This window comes from Nycticebus coucang, chromosome 1 (assembly GCF_027406575.1).
Source record: "Nycticebus coucang isolate mNycCou1 chromosome 1, mNycCou1.pri, whole genome shotgun sequence".
NCBI classification, from domain to species: Eukaryota; Metazoa; Chordata; class Mammalia; order Primates; family Lorisidae; genus Nycticebus; species Nycticebus coucang.
Genome location: NC_069780.1, coordinates 129,109,058 through 129,127,940, shown reverse-complemented (window position 1 = coordinate 129,127,940; position 18,883 = coordinate 129,109,058). Strand labels below are relative to the sequence as shown.

Genomic DNA, 18,883 nt, shown 5'->3' with positions numbered 1-18,883 from the left:
TTAGAGGTTGACTTTTTGTATAATGTAATTTAACGTATGTTGAAAAATAACTCCCCAAAAGATAAACCTTGTATGTTTTCTTTTTCTTGCAATACTTTAAGAAAATGAAATGCTAAACTTAGAAAGATAATGAAAAAACACTTTATTTTTAACTTTTCAGTGTTTTTTTCAGGTAAATCAGAAGACTGAAGCACGGCATATACTCACCTTAGTCCATAAACACTTCTGTACTAGACTTTGTAAGTCTGACATGCCTCAAGTTCATATGCTATCTGATATAACTATTTATTTAAAATGTCTCTCACTTTATTTTCTGGGAAGAATTGTTTATCCTTGTCAGGATAGGTATAATGTAGATCCTTTTTTCCAAATGAATTCCTTTTAAGTTTCGATTAAAAGGAAGTGACCGTTCAATGTATCTTTATTGAGCTTCCTTGCAAAATATCCCACTGAATGCATTGGGGGATTCAAAATTATGTAAGTTTTTCTTTTTCTCAAAAGGTTATAGACTCTTGGGAAAATTAAAGCAATAGATGCAATGCAAAATATCTGTGAAAAACCAAAAGAGTGTTACAGGTAATATCCTGTAGGACTTGATCTGAGGGAGAGAGAATCTTTCTGCTATGAAGTGTATCTTTACTTGTTTTAAAATGTGATCACTGAACATGAGGCCCAAATGTACTAACTCCAAAAAATTGTTGACTTATGCCATTTTATTGTAAGATTTTACTCTTTGAATAAATTGATTCTAAACAGATTTTAATCTGTTAATCCATCTCAAATTTAAATTTATATTTTAAATTTTCACAGAATCTTGGAGAAAGTTGAACTCATACTATCTTGGATATTGGAAAGACATTTTGTTCATTTGTTTATTATAATAGATAACTTATTATTTGCCAGGGTTTGAGCTGGAAAATAGAAAGTCAAGTAACAACTTACTGCCCTTAGAAAACTTATATTTATTGTGGGAGAGAAATAAACCAAGTGACTTATTTCAGTGGACTTAAAATTTTGCATCTGTAAAATAAAAATAGTAATTCATACATTAAGTGGATTTTTAATAGCTATTATTAGAATCATAAAATATTAAAGTAGAAGAGACCTTAGAGATTATCTAATTTAGAAGAAGAGTTTTTTTTCCATTTTGGTTATTGTTTTTAATAGTTGAAGAGACTAATGAGTGGGTTCGACAACCTGCTTGGAGCGTAGTTTGTTCGCGTATTGTTACTCATAACTTTGAACTCTGATCTTGTTTTTCATTACGCTTCACCGAATTCCTACACATATATTTTATTTTGAAGCTAGATGTATTTTATAATTTTGGTAGTAAAAAATAACAAAATTTTGAGGTTTTTAAAAAAATCTGGTACTATTTTTTTCTGTAGTCACAAAATTGAAAGATTACTCATTTTGTGATTTTTTTTATGCATTTCTGTATTTTCCTTCTGCCTACATGAACATTATTAATCTAAATTCAAATTTTTTCTACAAGTTTTGTAGAATAAAAATATGTATATATGTATTTTTACCTCATAGAGGTCATACTTCAATGACTGTGTCCCAGCCCAAGTACATGTTGCGAAGCATTTCCACATTTAAGACTCCTTGTAAATATGATTTCTGAGGCTTTCATCTCTTAAGATAGCATATCTTACTCTATGCTATCCCAAAATTTAGCTGTTCCCCTGCCAGTAGCCTAGTTATTTTTTCACTCCTATAAAGGTCTGATGAACTTCTTTATAGATAGTATGTATTAGATATTAGACCACATTCCCGAAAATAATATAAAACCTCCAAATGGCAGGCTGAGGTATTACTGGACCCTCCAATCTTAGAAGAACAGTATTATTGGACCCTCCAGTCTTAAAAGAATTTAATAATAATGTCCTCACTTATTTGCTTTATTTCTCAAAGACAACATTTTCTTAAATTGTTTTAGCTTAGCAAAGTACTGTTTTTAAAAAAATGCATTGGAATGCTGTAAATTTGGGAAACATTTGCATGTATTTACTTTATCTTTTAGCTGGCTACATTGAGAGACCTCAACTGATTCGAGCAAAAGTGCCAATTGTGAAGTTCAGGGATAAAGTCAGGTCAGTAATTACTGAACTCCCTTTTTTCAGTTGCTTTAGATCATTTTTAGATATTCATCTAAAATCAAGAAATCAAGAAATATATGTTATAGCAAGTAGCATATCTTTTTCGGTTTTTAGAAATCACTTGAATTAGTATTTCAAATAATTTTTAAAAACATGCTTAACCCTATATATTCTGCTTGACATTTTGATTATTCAACACAATTCAGTTTAAAGAATATACACATGTTTATATGTTACATTTTTAAATGATTTCTTGCCTTTTGGAAGTGTATTGCTCAAGAATGTAGTTTTAAGGTCTGTTGTAAATACAACTGATTAAACAAGTTATATTTCATTTAATGAATTGTACATATAATACCCAGAGTAATAAATATAAAAGAAAAAACAACAAGATATATTTTTTCCACTTAAAAATTTATGTTCATCTATTCTGGGTTGGGTTCTGAATTTTTTTTTTTTTTTGCAGTTTTTGGCCAGGGCTGGGTTTGAACCCACCACCTCCAGCATATGGGGCCGGCGCCCGACTGCTTTGAGCCACAGGTGCCACCCGGGTTCTGAATTTTTTATGGGCATTAGTATTAGAATCTTTTCATATGAAAAAAGAATCTTTTCATATAATATCTGAATATAAAGTGTAAATATTGTTGACTTTTTATTAGTGGAAAATGAAAGATAAATCATGTTTATCAAGTCCAGTTTTACAAAAGTAATACTTAAATTATATGCATAAATACACAGAGTTGATCCTTATTCTTGGATTCCATATTTACAGATTTAGCTTAAGTATTTTTGTAAACTACCCCCTCACTCTCTGGTCAATATTCATATGTGTTAGCGGTCATTCTTGGAGATAACACAGAGTGGCAAAAATTTTGAATTGCCCAATTCCACGTTTCTAGGTAGAATAAGGTGACACTGCTTTCTTATTACAGCTTACTACTGCAAACCAATATTTCTCTCATAGTGTAGTTATTGCCATGTTTTTCACATTCTATATTTTTTTTGCTGTTTAGAATGGCTCCCACGCATAGGTGTGGTGTCCCCAAGTGCAAGAAGGTTGTGATGTACCCTGTGGAAAAAACGTTTGTTAGATAGGCTTTTTTTCAGGCATTAGTACAGTGCTTTTGGCTATGAGTTCACTGTTAATGAATCAACTGTATACATTAAATAAATAAAATGTCTTTAAGCAGAAACACAACATTAAACAAAGTTATATATTGATCAGTTTATGAAAATGATGTGACCAGCCTACCAGAAACCTGACCCTGTCTTTACCCTATGAGCAATGGTACAGTACTTACTAATTCAGTGGTTAGACTTCATAGAATGTAACTATTGTGAATAATGAGAATTGATTGAATATACTTACTTTATATATGTATGTGACTTTTTTATACATTTTTATTAAATAAACCCTAATGCCTGGCTGAAGCCTTCCTTTTCATTCATCTAAACATCCATCAGATCTATACATTTATTGACTATCTGCCAAGTAAATGGTGTTAAGAGTTTCCTAGGCTAGGTGCTGTGGCTCATGTCTGTAATCCTTGCACTCTGGGAGTTCAAGGTGGGAGGATCACTCGAGCTCAGGAATTCACGACCAGCCTGAGCAAGAGTGAGACCCTATCTCTACTAAAAATCGAAAAATGAATTGAGGGTTATGGTGGGCATCTGTAGTCCCAGCTACTTAGGAGGCTGAAGCAGGAGGATTGCCTGAGCCCAGGAGTTTGAGGTTGCTGTGAGCTAGGCTGATGCCGTGGTACTCTAAGTAACAGAGTGAGACTCTGTTTTAAAAAATTAAATAAATAAATAAAAACAGATCTATAGCCTTTTGGTCCTTGCTATTTTGCACCCTTGGGTAGATGGGCATTAATTTGGTGATTACAAAGGGAGTTTATTTGTACCTGAGCTAAAGTTTTATTTTTTTAACAGTTGTGTGGAGTTTGACTTGAATGTAAACAATATTGCTGGAATAAGAAACACATTCCTTCTCAGAACTTATGCATACCGTAAGTTTTTGGTTTGTTCCTAATTATCAGCTTCTGTTTTTTCCACTTTCTTCTTTCCTTTTTAAAGATGTATGTAGTAAATAGTGACATCTTGTTAGTTATGTTTGAGTATAATAGAGTCTTATTTTCATATATTGCTACACTAAAATCATTTACTACTAGAGTTACAGGTAAATCAAGTGCATTTAAATAACTGATAATTTTTAAAAGGTAACTAAGTTAAATTTTAGAAGTAAGACATATTTATGGTAAGCACAGTGTTTAATACATAGGGAGGCAATGCCTTTTTTTGGAATGGAGTTGGGAAATGATGTAAACTTTTAAAGAAACTGTAATATCTTGTTATTTTTAAGTTTTAATTTTACTTTCAGTTGAAAATCGAGTTCGTCCATTAGTGCTGGTGATTAAGAAGTGGGCAAGTCACCATCAGATAAATGATGCCAGTCGTGGTACTCTAAACAGCTATAGTCTTGTATTGATGGTTTTGCACTATTTACAAAGTAAGTATAATGGGTTTTTCCTTAATTTTTATAACTGAAATGCAGTTAAACTTCATTATGATGTTTTCCTTATTGACTATATATTTAAGTAATATTGTTTTTAAAAGTTCTTGATAAGATCCATGAGGCCGTATTTCAAATTTTGTTGCTTTGAACGAATGTTTTAGAAATATTATGAAGAAGTTTTACTTTGTTTTTATTTTTTGACAGTTATTCTGTAGCCACTTTTGTATTCAGAGAACTTTTACCTCTGTATTGTGGACTCATTATCTTCAGGCAGACAAATGTTCAGAAGGCCTATAAAAATAAGCTCAAGCACCATTTGTCATGTTTTTTATTTTTCATTTGAGAAAAGAAGTAAATGATTTTCCTGTCGATAAAAGAGACTTTTAATCTCTATGAGTTCCCTTCCCCACTCAATTTTTTCTTTATAGGACTCTTGTGTCAGATTGGTTCCCAAATTTTAGTTAATTCAGTCAGCTATTGTTTGTGAGACCATTCTGGTAAAAACCACATACTTTTGTTCCATGTATAGTGCAAAAAGTAGTAAGTGAACATTTGTAATTTTGACCATTCAGAAGATGAGTGTGAGAATTTTTGTTGTATTAAAAATTCCCTAGAAATACAAGACAGACTGAACAGATCTGATTTTGAAACCTTTAATAGTTAATTATTTGTGTACATAAACTAAGAAATAACAATTTTATACATTATACTCAGCTGGATGCTTATACTCTTTTGTAGTTATTAGACCAATGCTTTGAAATGTTTAATGACTAACTGCCCAACTGAACATGTATCTGGCAGCATGAAGATTGAGTGAAAGATTTGATGCTAATGTAGTAGAAGACCATTTACTAAGAGGTTTGTGGCCTCATCTGTTTTTGGTTGACGGTACTTCTCTAGATTAGAATCTTAGTTGCCAAAGAATACAATAACAGAGAAAACTATGTGTTATCACATACAGTGCTCATTTGTTCATTCCATGGGCATTTACTAATAAATAAATAAATGCCACATATAAGTCTAGGATCTGGGAATACAGCAGTAACAAAATAGAAAAATAATTATTGTCTTCATGAAGCTTATATTCTATACATGTAAAACTTAACATTTCTACAGCTATCACCTACTAAAACATGAATTATTAAATAACTTGTGAGTTACCAATAAAATGAAATCTTTTTACTGTTGTTGTGTGAATTGAGGGCTGATAGAACACAATCAGCATATCATATGCAATGTAAGAAATGATTATAATGCAGTCATTAAAAAATACCTATTTAGGCGATACCTGTAGCTCAGTGGGTAGGGTGCTTGGCCACATACACCCAGGCTGGCGGGTTTGAACCCAGCCCGGGCCAACTAAAAAACAATGATAACTGTAACAACAAAAAAATAGCCGGGTGTTGTGGTGGGTGCCTGTAGTCCCAGCTACTTGGGAGGCTGAGGCAAAAGAATTGCTTCAGCCCACGAGTTTGAGGTTGCTGTGAGCTGTGAGGCTACAGCACTCTACCCAGGGTGACAGCTTGAAACTCTGTCTCAAAGAAAAAAAAACCTATTTAAAAATGTCTTTTTATTGCATCGATTGATGCATTGGGAAACATAACAGTGACAATATTAGCAGTCTGTCAAAGGCAGTAGAAAAGTCAGAACTGAGAAAGTTGTAATGATTTGATGCCCTTATAGTAGTATTTCTGTATTAAGGGTATTTGGGAACTGGGAGAAGGAAAAGGCACATTTTTCTTGGTGTGTAGATCAGAGATCTTCAGGGTTGGGGATTACAATTTTGTTTAACCCATAATTCCTGGGAGACTATGCTGCTTTGGATAGGAATTAGAGGGATGTTGCCAAATTTAGAATTCTTTTGTAGTAACTTTTACTAAGACAAGTATAGAAACAGGGACACAAGAAAAGATTGTCCTACCACTGCCTTCATAAAGGACAATTCAGAGGTGAGATGCCTTGTCAGGAATTCTTTGTTTTGTTTCAGAAATATTATTTTAAAATAATAGCTAAAATGTAGTGATACTAAAATAATTATATAAAAAATCCTGAAAATAGGGCAGTGCCTGTGGCTCAGTGGGCAGGGCTCCAGCCCCATGTACCGAGGGTGGTGGGTTCAAACCTGGCCCTGGCCAAACTGCAACAACAAAAATAGTCAGGCGCTGTGGTGGGCGCCTGTAGTCCCAGCTACTCGGGAGGCTGAGGCAAGGGAATTGCCTAAACCCAGGAGTTGGAGGTTGCTGTGAGCTGTGTGACGCCATGGTACTTTACTGTGGGCAATAAAGTGACACTCTGTCTCTACCAAAAAAAAAAAAGGAAATCCTGTAAATAAAAGTGGAAAGAAGAAAAAATAATAAATTTCCCACGTTTCCACACCAAAAATTGTTAATGTTATTTTTTTTCCAGCTTTTATTATCTTTGCAGGGGTTTCAAAATGTATATCTAGCCACACATTAAATGTCAAATTCAGTTCTTTTTTTTTTTGTAGAGACAGAGTCTCACTGTACCGCCCTCGGATAGAGTGCCGTGGCGTCACACAGCTCACAGCAACCTCTAACTCTTGGGCTTACACGATTCTCTTGCCTCAGCCTCCCGAGCAGCTGGGACTACAGGCGCGTGCCACAACGCCCGGCTATTTTTCTGTTGTAGTTTGGCCAGGGCTGGGTCCGAACCCACCACCCTCAGCATATGGGGCCAGCGCCCTACTCACTGAGCCATAGGCGCCGCCAAATTCAGTTCTTCTAATTCTAAAGTTTTTGGACAAATAACTATAATTGGTGTATTTGGTTATTTTTCCTTTGTAAAAACATAACCTTTTTAAGTAAATAGTATTTTTACATTTTCTTTTACTTGTACATTATGACATGACTTTTAGATTTCAAAAAATGGTAAAAAAAAAATAAATAAAAGAACTGGAGTTTTTATTTTGTTAAGTATCAGAACCAAGGAAGTGCTACTGATTGCTATCATGACTTCATAAAAGATGGTGTATATTAACACCAAAAAAGTAAAGATAGAATCTCAGCACCATCCCCAAACAGTATAATTATTACCCCCTTCCAATCTCTGAGACACACACATACACACACACACTTTAATTTTTTCAGTTTATCACGGTTCAGGAATGTTGGCTCTGTAATGGAGAATTTTGTGAGTGTTTTTTTGTATTTGACTTAGAGCTAGTTCCTAAGAAAATCTTGATTCTATCTAAAGGCACGTTTTCATTCTACCTTTGTCTAGAGTTCAGGTGCCATTATTTGACCAGCGTATTTATGTTAATCTTCTTAATTTTTTATGGAATGTCAGCCATTTTTCTCCTTGGTTATTGAAACATTATGGTATCCTCATAAGGTAAATTTGGTATTCTGCATTCTTGATAGAGAATACATTCTTAAACTGTCGGGTTCCTTTTTTTTTTCCCTTTAATCAAAAATTTAGTTATAATTAGGGAGTATGGCACTCTTTGTGGGCAGGACACAATTATAAGAGGAACTCTACCTAAAAAATGCAAACATTGTAACCTAATTCTTTGTACCCTCAAATTAACCTGAAACAATAAAAATAAATTTAGTTGTAAAAATTTATAACATGTATTTCAGATGTGGAGTTAATATCCTTAAAATAGCAGGGTTTTTTTTTTGAGACAGAGTCTCACTATGTCACTCTGGGTAGAGTGCTGTAGTGTCACAGCTCACAGCAACCTCAAAGTATTGGGCTTAAGTGATTCTCTTGTCTCAGTCTCCCGAGTAGCTGGGATTATAGGCGCCCACCACAACACCTGGCTATTTTTTTGTTGCAGTTGTCATTGTTATTCAGCTGGCCCAGACTGGGTTTGAAGCCTCTAGCCTCGGTGTATGTGGCTGGCGCCCTACTCACTGAGCTATGGGCGCCACCCTGAAACATCAGTTTTTAAAAATAACAAAAAGGGGCTTGGCGCCTATAGCTCCGCAGCTAAGGGCACCAGCCACGTACACTGAAGCTGGCGGGTTGGAATCCATCTGGGGCTTGCCAAACAATAATGACAACTACAACCAAAAAATAGCCGGGCGTTGTGGTGGGCGCCTGTAGTCCCAGCTACTTGGGAGACTGAGGCAAGAGAATTGCTTAAGTCCAAGACTTTGAGGTTGCTGTAAGCTCTGACACCATGGCACTCTACCCAGGGTGTCATAGTGAGACTCTGTCTCCAAAAAATAAAAATGACAAAACTGTGTTCACACTCATGTACTTCTGGTGAGAGTCTCAGTTTGGTACAGCCTTCTTAGAAAGCAGTGTTTTAATATTTGTATTCATGTCAGTTGACTAAGTGATTTCATTTCTAGTTTATCCTAAGGTAATAGTCAGTGATATGTATAGACACTTATACAAGGCTATTCTTTGTGATGTTTATTGAAATAAAGAACAATTAGAAGTGTTCTTAAGTTTTCTAGAATAGAGGAGTGGTTACATTAATTAATTATGATATATCCTAATATGAAATCTACATAGCCAGTAACAATCATGTTTTACGGTATTTAATGATATAAGAGAATCCTCATGATACACTAAGTGTTATAGACCTTGATGCCAATTTTATTTAAAAATAGTAACTATGTATATATATTTACAGGTATACAAATACTGAAAAGATACATGCTAAAATTTTATCAGGGGTTATTTACGGACAGTTGGATTTGTTTTCTTTATACTTCATTTATAGATGTTTTATGATCTATATTAAATAAGAATTATATTTACTTTATCTTTATTTATTTTTTGAGACACAGTCTCACTTTGTCACCCTTGATAGACTGCCATGGTGTCGTAGCTAACAGCAACCTCAAACTCTTTGGGGTCAGGTGATTCTCTTGCCTCAGCCTCCAGTAGCTGGGATTATAGGCGCCTACCACAATGCTTGGCTATTTTTTTTTTTTTTTTTTTGGTTGTTGTTTGTTAAGCAGGCCCAGGCTGGGTTTGAACCTAGCCCCGGTGCATGTGGCCGAGGCTCTAACCACTGAACTACGGGTGCCCAGCCTATATTTACTTTTAAATGACAGAATCAAATGAATTTTCTGACTTGTCAAGAGAGATTTAAAATAATTTAAATGGGCCAGTGTTTTATTAGTCTCAGAGTTTAGTATCGTTTTTCTCTTTATTGCTGAAATATTTCAAGCTAATCTTCACATTGCTGATCAGTCTTCATATACACTATTTGTCCTTCCAAAAAGATTTGAAATACATGGTTGGTTGTTTTAGATACTACTTTATATGTAGCGACATACCCTTTTTTGTCCAGCATTACAGTTCACTGAGACCTGCATTACATTTGCTTTCCTTTTTAGTGAACTTTGTCCTCTTGTGGATTGCAACAGGCTTTTATTAAAAATCGAATAGACAAGAATTTCTTTTAAAATACAAAGAATAATACAATAGCCATGGCCCACCATTCAGTCAATGTCTATTCATATTTTAGTGTAGTAGTGATTTAAAATCTGATTTGACTAAAGCATTTAACATACATGAACATCCACAATATGTGCCCCATTGCTTCATTCTTACTGGTTACATTAAAACTTAGATTGACTTCTTTAGAAAAACGTACTTTAATCACAAGTGCCACTGCATGGTTTTGCAAGCATATTGACAATTTAAGCATTAGTATTTTTTCAGTTTAATGAAATCATGTTAAAATTTTGTTTAGATTTTGTTAAACATGTATTTGATGATGTGGTCCCATGTACTGAGGTGGTTTATAACTAATGACAATATAGTAAGCCAATGATTGGGTGGCGCCTGTGGCTCAGTGAGTAGGGCGCCGGCCCCATATACCAAGGGTGGCGGGTTCAAACCCAGCCCTGGCTGAACTGCAACCAAAAAATAGCCGGGCGTTGTGGGGGGCGCCTGTAGTCCGAGCTGCTCGGGAGGCTGAGGCAGGAGAATCACTTAAGCCCAGGAGTTGGAGGTTGCTGTGAGCTGTGTGATGCCATGGCACTCTACTGAGGGCCATAAAGTGAGACTCTGTCTCTACAAAAAAAAAAAAGAAAGCCAATAATCAGCTATACTTAGGTCTTTCTTGAAGGACACCTAGAGCTAAAGTGTGCCTACAGTGGCTTACTTAAGCCACTTCTACCTAGATGAAATCAGAGTGATTAAAATAGGTAGTTGCTGTTTTTGGCAGTATCACATTACCATGAAGGGAGAGGGCATATGAGAACCTGCAAGGTGTAGGAAGCAGTTTCAGCTGTGCCCTTGGAACTAGTTTTTGTGATTTGGCTCATATTATTGCACCTCTCTGATCTTAATATTCTCACCTGTAACATAAATAGTTACTTTAAATGACCTTTAAGTTTTTATGTAACTTAGGAAATGCTTTAATATCTTTTTTGCTGTGAACAGAGATTGAGGCATTTCCTGGAGTAAATTTTAGTGTCAATAATAGACTATGTATACTTGAAAAGATGACTAATCAAAGCATTAAGGGAAGAACCTATTGAGAAGAGATTTTAATGACCTTTTAAGAGTTAATTATAAAGGTAAAATTATCCATTGGTTAGGAATAATAATGTTAATGAAGATTTGTGAAGTGTTTACCATTTTCCTAGGCACAGAACTGTCTGGTAGGCCTTGTAAAACTATCCTTGCTTTTTCAAAATTAGTGGTTTAGTACTGTTGAAAATCTGCTTTTTTAATAGTTGAAGTTTTGATTATTAAATCAGTTTAGAAAGTTTATGGGTATAAATTTGTGAGGCCTGATCAGCAAGCTCCTCATCTGAACTTTGGCAAAGTAAAAGGTGTAGATAAAGCAGCACTCAAGGCATTACTGGAATAGTAAGTTTTCTTTCTTTCTTTTTTTTTTTTAAGTTTGCTTTTGAGAGAGAAACTTAAAGGATGAATCTGTGGTCCAAAATTTTGGAGTTGGAATAGGTGATTCAGCCACCCAGATTCTTCCAGAATTTATGTTGCTTTGAAGAAAGATAAACATTTAAATTACTACACTTTTTTTTTTTTTTTGTAGAGACAGAATCTCACTTTATGGCCCTTGGTAGAGTGCTGTGGTGTCACACAGCTCACAGCAACCTCCAACTCCTGGGCTTAGGCGATTCTCTTGTCTCAGGCTCCCGAGTAGCTGGGACTACAGGCGCCCGCCACAATGCCCGTCTATTTTTTTGTTGCAGTTTGGCCAGGGCTGGGTTTGAACCCGCCACCCTCGGTATATGGGGCTGGCGCCCTGCTCACTGATCCACAGGCGCCGCCCTAAATTACTAAACTTTTTAAGACTAATATTAGGATAATGTTAACAATAACTGCCACAGTATACTAATCGTTTCTGTAATGATGAGTGAAATTTTAAGGTTGGCTGGGTGTGGTGGCTCACGTCTGTAATCCCAGCACTCTGGAAGGCCAAGGCGGGTAGATTGCCTTGAGCTCACAGGTTTGAGACCAGCCTGAGCCATAGCTAGACCTCGTCTCTAAAAATAGCCATGTGTTGTGACAGGCACCTGTAGTTCGAGCTACTTGGGAGGCTGAGGCAAGAAGATCGCTTGAAACCAGGATTTAGATGTTGCTATGAGCTGTGACGCCACAGCACTCTATTAAGGGCGACAAAGTGCAACTCTGTCTCAAAATAAAAAAAGAAAGAAATTTTAAGGTTGTAATTTACTGAATAAAATTCTTGCTTCCAAACTACTTAGTTCTGAACGTTCTTTTGTCTGTTGATAAGTCCTTAACCAGTAGTTTGTATTTGTTTTTCTCTCCTAGCATTCTAGTTATGATTTTGGAATGAGATAAATTTCTTTTTTTTTTTTTTTTTGTAGAGACAGAGTCTCACTTTATGGCCCTCGGTAGAGTGCCGTGGCCTCACACAGCTCACAGCAACCTCCAACTCCTGGGCTTAGGCGATTCTCCTGCCTCAGCCTCCCGAGTAGCTGGGACTACAGGCGCCCGCCACAACGCCCGGCTATTTTTTGGTTGCAGTTTGGCCGGGGGCGGGCTTGAACCCACCACCCTCGGCATATGGGGCCGGCGCCTTACCGACTGAGCCACAGGCGCCGCCCTGAGATAAATTTCTTTATTCTAATACTTTATAATAATCTTCCTTTATCCTTTTTTTAAAAATAATTTTAATTTGCTGGGGTATTCAATGGGAAAGATTCAGGTTTTTAAGGAAACTAATTTCTTTATTTTTATTTTTTATATATATTTTTTTTTTGTAGAGACAGAGTCTCACTGTACCGCCCTCGGGTAGAGTGCCGTGGCGTCACACAGCTCACAGCAACCTCTAACTCTTGGGCTTACGCGATTCTCTTGCCTCAGCCTCCCAAGCAGCTGGGACTACAGGCGCCCGCCACAACGTCCGGCTATTTTTTGTTTCAGTTTGGCCGGGGCTGGGTTTGAACCCGCCACCCTCAGCATATGGGGCCGGCGCCCTACTCACTGAGCCACAGGCGCCGCCCAGGAAACTAATTTCTAATTAGAGTTTCTTGTTTGACTTCTGTATTAAAACCAAAATGATTAGAAAGCCATTAAAAAGTGTTATACAAATGTAGAGATATTTAGAATTAAAGTGTCTGGGGCTTGAGTTTACTTGGAGGGTCTTCTGGAATTTTGAGCATTTGAATGCTTGGGGTTAAGGAGTGGAAATATGTCCTACTTCCTAAGAGTGATTCTGGTAAGTAATGACTAAATTTTTTTCTTCTAATATTCTCAGTCATAGACTGAGAATGTTATTTATTTTATTTTATTTTATTCAGCTGGTGGCCATGTAAGTTGGTCATAATGTTTGATTACATGCACATTAATGTATTCCAGAAGTCACTTTAAAAGTTTTTGCCAAATAACAAAAGTGAATTACATATTTTAGTTACTGAGTTTATTTAGTTATATACATATAACTAATTCTAATTCTTAAATACAAAGTGGTAATACATTTAGTATCTAATGTTAGAAAAATCTTGAAAATATATTGCTTCCATTTTACTATGCCCAGGACATCATATTTTATGGTTATTTCCTATATTGTGACTATTAGGTGCTTTGCTTTTTTATATTATCCCATTTACATTATAGTGATGTAAAATTACTGCTAATACACTTAATTAGATTAGATATGTTTAAAACTATTAAATGGTAACAAAAAATATGGTGGTAACATGAGGATAATGATTCTTTTGTGTGAAATTTTATTTTATAGCAGATTGCTGCAAACCTCTTGATTTTGATTTTTAACATTTGCTGAGGTATTCTTTTAAAAAATGTATTAGTAAAGTTGAAGATTTTCTTTCAGTTTGATTTTTTTTTTCCTTTATAGTGTATCAGTTTCATGGAGCGATTTAAATTTTGATACTGTGGAAATTAAATAATAATTATGATAGAACTGTTGTTCTTTCATAGTATCATTGAACTGAACTTTACAATTATATTTTTTGATAGTTACATCCATCTTAGCAATGTTCATTTTGTATCTGTAGAACAATCTTTGTCTTGCTTATTTTGTGTGTATGTCTGATGTTGGACCAGATGACGTGTCCTTTTACTGATAGCCTATTATTCTAAAACCATGTAAGTGATGTTAGTTTACGTATACATAGTTTATTAACAAAATCTTAAATTGTCAACTTAGATATATTTTAAATTCGAATTTTTAGGGATCAGAGTTAATTTTATGAAATATATGAAAACTGTTGAATTTTAGTATAAGCCCTTATAGTCTCATACCTGGGATGTAGTTGACAAATTATTGCATTGTAAGTTGAATCATGTGAATCACAGAAGCTTTAAACTTTTTCTTTTTATAGCCCTACCTGAACCCATCCTTCCATCCCTCCAAAAAATGTACCCAGTAAGTGTTTCTTATAAATTATTATAATACATACTATGTCAAGTATATATAGAACTATTTATGCAGTATTAACGTGAATATAAAAATAGTAAGGCTAAGTATGTGATAACATTTTCTATACAGGCTGAGACTTTGGCCACTAGAACATTTAAAATGTTTCATATACTTTTGCAGAAAACTTTGATACTTTATTTGGTTATATTGGCAGACAATCTGGTCAGTTATGTTAATGATGGATTTTTTTTTTTTTTGCATGAGCTCATGATTATCACTAATGGGATTAAATATATTCAGTTGGTCAAGGCCCGTTTGGTTTTACTCCAGTTTTCTTCATACTATTTTAAAGAATAGTTTTATCGCTTTCTTTAGTTAGTACTTTGAGAAGCAGGAGAAAAAGAAATTGAACATTTGATTTTTGCCAAGTAACATCAAAAAAGGTAACATTAGTTACTGTGTTTCATTTGATTTTTGCCAAATAATATATCAAAAAAAGGTAACATTAGTATAACTGTTCTTGTCTGAATAATATTAAGAATCCTGCTGAAATTAATTGGAAACATTTGAAAAATGAAGTTGCCTACTACAAAAAAAATTTAGCATATACTCAGTTTGAGTTTAGAGAATCCTAAGTAATGTACATATTCATAATCTGTATGAATCCTTGTATTTTCTTTTTCCATACTCTTGTGTTCTCTCTCAAAAATTGTTTCCTTGTTTTATAGTCCTGTCATTTGTTTTCCTCCATAGTCATTCTTGTTCCTGGTTTTATTTGGAAATAATATTTAAGGTACTTGTTTAGAATGTTTGACCAGTCTTCTGAAACCACATAATTCTTGCCTGTTTCACACACTTAATAGAAGAGCTTTTTCACTGTTTTCTAAACTTAGTGGTCATATTACAGAGGTAAATGTCATAACCAACTTGATCAATTTTCAAAGAACTTATTTTATCATACCACACAAAATATTATAAACATCAGTTAATGTAGTTTAATCACTGATGATTGAGAAGAACTGATGGTCTTGTGTTTGACCATCAGTCGTTACTGTCATATTCACCTGTGAGGTGCTGGATACTAAAAGTTGGTTATAACAGAGCCTTGCTGTAGTGGGGCTCTCCCATTTTCTGGAGGGTCATCTACTGGAGGAATCTGTGAGAAGAACCTTTTGACATCTGCTAACTTTTCTTCCTCTTTTTAAAAACTTAATTTCTGCTATTACAAACTATTATAATGAGTTCCTAATGTAGGGATCAGTCTTTATACTCTTCATAAACATTATGAAAAATGAAAGAATGGTAAAGTATAGAAATAGAAATACCTTGAACTTTTGGCTTTATTTTTGAATGTTTTTCTTCTTCTATAAGGTATTGTTTTGTTAGCTTACACCAAAAGGTCTAAGATAATGGCTATGTATTTTATTGTCCTAACCTTATTTTTCTGTAAGACCCGGGTTTCAGGATAGAAAGAGTTGCATTTATTTCTCAGCATACACAGAATCTAACTGTTAAATTTATCCTTAAGAGAATCTATTATCTATTGGAAAATACTTTGGCAGAAGTCTCACTTAAAATCTTATGCTACATGGGGCTGGGTGTGGTGGTTTGTGCCTGTAATCCCAGCACTCTGGGAGGCCGAGGCCAAGCTCACAGATTCAAGACCAGCCTGAGCAAGAGCGAGATTCTGTCTCTAAAAATAGCCAGGCGTTGTGGTGGGCGCCTATAGTCTCAGCTACTCGGGTGGCTGAGGCAAGAGGGTCACTGAGCCCAAGAGTTTGAGATTGCTGTGAGCTGTGATGCCATGTAACTCTACCAAGGGTGACAAAGTGAGACTGTCTCAAAAGAAAAGAAAAGAAAAATTTTATGCTACATGAAACCGTTTTTACTAATGTAAGATGCTGCTGGTACAGTGGTTAGGGACAGAAGTACTGCTTTTATAATAAATACCCAGGTTCATACTAACATTGTCTAGTTTGCACAGCTTTATTTTCACTTCTGTGTTCCATTTTTTCTCATTTTTCTAATTATCCAGCTTTCTCTCATGCCAGATTCCTCACTTCTGTTTATATGCACTCTCTTCATCCCTGTTTTGGTAATAGTCTTATTTTTTCTGTAATGGGAAAACAGGTTTAAAGTAGCCTTAAAAAATCCTAATAGCAAGACCTGCTAGATTAAAAAATGACCCAGTTTGCCTTCAGGTGTGGTTCTATTGCCATTGTAAGTATTTAAACCCTCCTACGTTTACTGTAAGATTGGTATTTACATGGATAAGGACTTAACTACTCTCTCTGATGCAGAATATGTTTTGTTTTATGTGAAACCTGTGAACTGATCAACAGAGCACTTCTTCAGTGGTCCAACTGATGAGACAAGCAAATTAGCTTATTTCTTCTTACTAGTAATAACCATTATATGTTAGCACATTGTAAACTTCATATACAGTTTTTTTTTTTTTTTTTTTTTTTGTAGAGACAGAGTCTCACTTTATGGCCCTTGGTAGAGTGCCGTGGCCTCACACAGCTCACAGCAACCTCCAACTCCTGGGCTTAAGCGATTCTCTTGCCTCAGCCTCCCGAGTAGCTGGGGCTACAGGCGCCCACCACAACGCCTGGCTATTTTTTGATTGCAGTTTGGCCGGGGCCGGGTTTGAACCCACCACCCTTGGTATATGGGGCCGGCGCCTTACCGACTGAGCCACAGGCGCCGCCCCACATACAGTTTTTAAAACCTTGAACAAATGAACTTTTAGGGTATTAGCCTTCTTTCCCTAATAAACAAAGAGGTCTTATAGAAAGGTTATATGATTGATCCAAGCGGTACTGGTATTTTTTCCAATATACTGTATTTCTTGGGGGAAGGCAAGGTTACAGTAATGTTCATCAACATATCATTTATTCTTTTTTTTTTTTTGTAGAGACAGTTTCACTTTATTGCCTTCGGTAGAGTGCCATGGCGTCACACAGCTCACAGCAACCTCCAACTCCTGGGCTTAGGTGATTCTCCTGCCTCAGCCTCCCGAGTAGCTGGGACTACAGGCACCCGCCACAATGCCCGGCTATTTTTTTGTTGCAGTTTGGCTGGGGCTGGGTTTGAACCCACCACCCTCGGTATATGGGGCCGGCGCCCTGCTCACTGAGCCACAGGCGCCGCCCCATATCATTTATTCTAATTTCTATTGCTTATTACTTTTTATTTGTGTATATCTGAAGTTCCTATATAGATATACCTTTCTTTAAAGGAGACAGATATGGCACAATTTCAACTTACATAAAAATGTTTGGGAATGACTTAAAATTTTATAGTAATGGGAAAACTTTGCAAAGGAAATTACAAACTTCTTTTAAGTCAGTGGTTCTCAACCTTCCTAATGCCACAACCCTGTCCTGTGGGTCGTGACCCACAGGTTGAGAACTGCTGTTTTAAGTGTTGATCTTCTCTAATGTAGTTAAAGTAGGATTTTTATTTTGAAAATAAGAGAAAACAGTTTTGGAATAGAATACATTTGTTGCCCACTATATTATGCTCTTTTTAGGCATTTTTATATTTTCTCAAAATTTATGATAAAAGATTTTTAAAATGTGAAAAAATTGGAACATTTCAGTTCAGTTGTGATACTGAATGTGAAAGAACGGGATAAAAGGCTATAAACTTCTTTAAAAGCTATATTACAGTATGGAATTATTGATTATTACTACTTAATTTTTATTGACTTAAAAATTATGTAAAGTGGTTCAGCGCCTGTAGCTCAAACGGCTAAGGCACCAGCCACATATACCAGGGCTGGCGGATTCTGAGCCAGCCAAACAACAATGACAACTACAATCAAAAATAGCCAGGCCTTGTGGCAGGCGTCTGTAGTCCTAGCTACTTGGGAGGCTGAGGCAAGAGAATTGCTTAAGCTCAGGAGTTGGAGGTTGCTGTGAGCTGTGATGCCACAGCACTCTACCCAGGGCGACAGCTTGAAGCTCTGTCTCAAAAACAAACAAAGAAAACTACGTACAGTGATGGAGGGCAGGATATTTACCTTTGAGTTAAATGAAGCTGAGAAAGCTTAAATTTATAAGGGATCTTAAATTTGAAGGGATCTTTATTTTAATGTAAGCGTATTATTATGAGATTTACGTTAGGTACAGTTATTTCACGCCTGTAATCCTAGCCCTCTGGGAGGCCAAGGTGGGTAGATTGCCTGAGCTCAGGAGTTCGAGACCAGTCTGAATAAGAGCAAAACCCCATCTCTGAAAATAGCTGGGCGTTGTGGTGGGTGCCTGTAGTCCCAGCTAGTCAGGAGGCTTGAGGCAGGAGGATCGCTTGAGTCCAAGAGTTTGAGGTTGCTGTGAGCTGTGATGCTAAGACACTCTAGTGAAGGTGACAAAGACTGTCACAAAAAAGAGAAAAAAAGAAGAAAGATAACTTACATTTTTTAGTTACTTGTTTCCTTAACAGTATCTTAATACT

General features: G+C 35.8%; 1 protein-coding gene across 2 annotated transcripts in view; it reads left to right on the top strand.

Moving 5' to 3' along the window:
• TENT2 (terminal nucleotidyltransferase 2) overlaps positions 1–18,883 on the top strand; it is an 85,935-nt gene that overhangs the window by 37,955 nt on the left and 29,097 nt on the right. Inside the window, exons 8-12 of one of the 2 annotated variants that reach the window (XM_053587685.1) lie at positions 173–239; positions 2,027–2,096; positions 4,035–4,111; positions 4,483–4,611; positions 14,388–14,431. In XM_053587685.1, the coding sequence (XP_053443660.1) occupies positions 173–239; positions 2,027–2,096; positions 4,035–4,111; positions 4,483–4,611; positions 14,388–14,431 (387 nt within the window). Of the gene's footprint in view, positions 1–160; positions 240–2,026; positions 2,097–4,034; positions 4,112–4,482; positions 4,612–14,387; positions 14,432–18,883 lie in introns of both variants that reach the window. The other variant, XM_053587676.1, reaches the window with a different exon arrangement.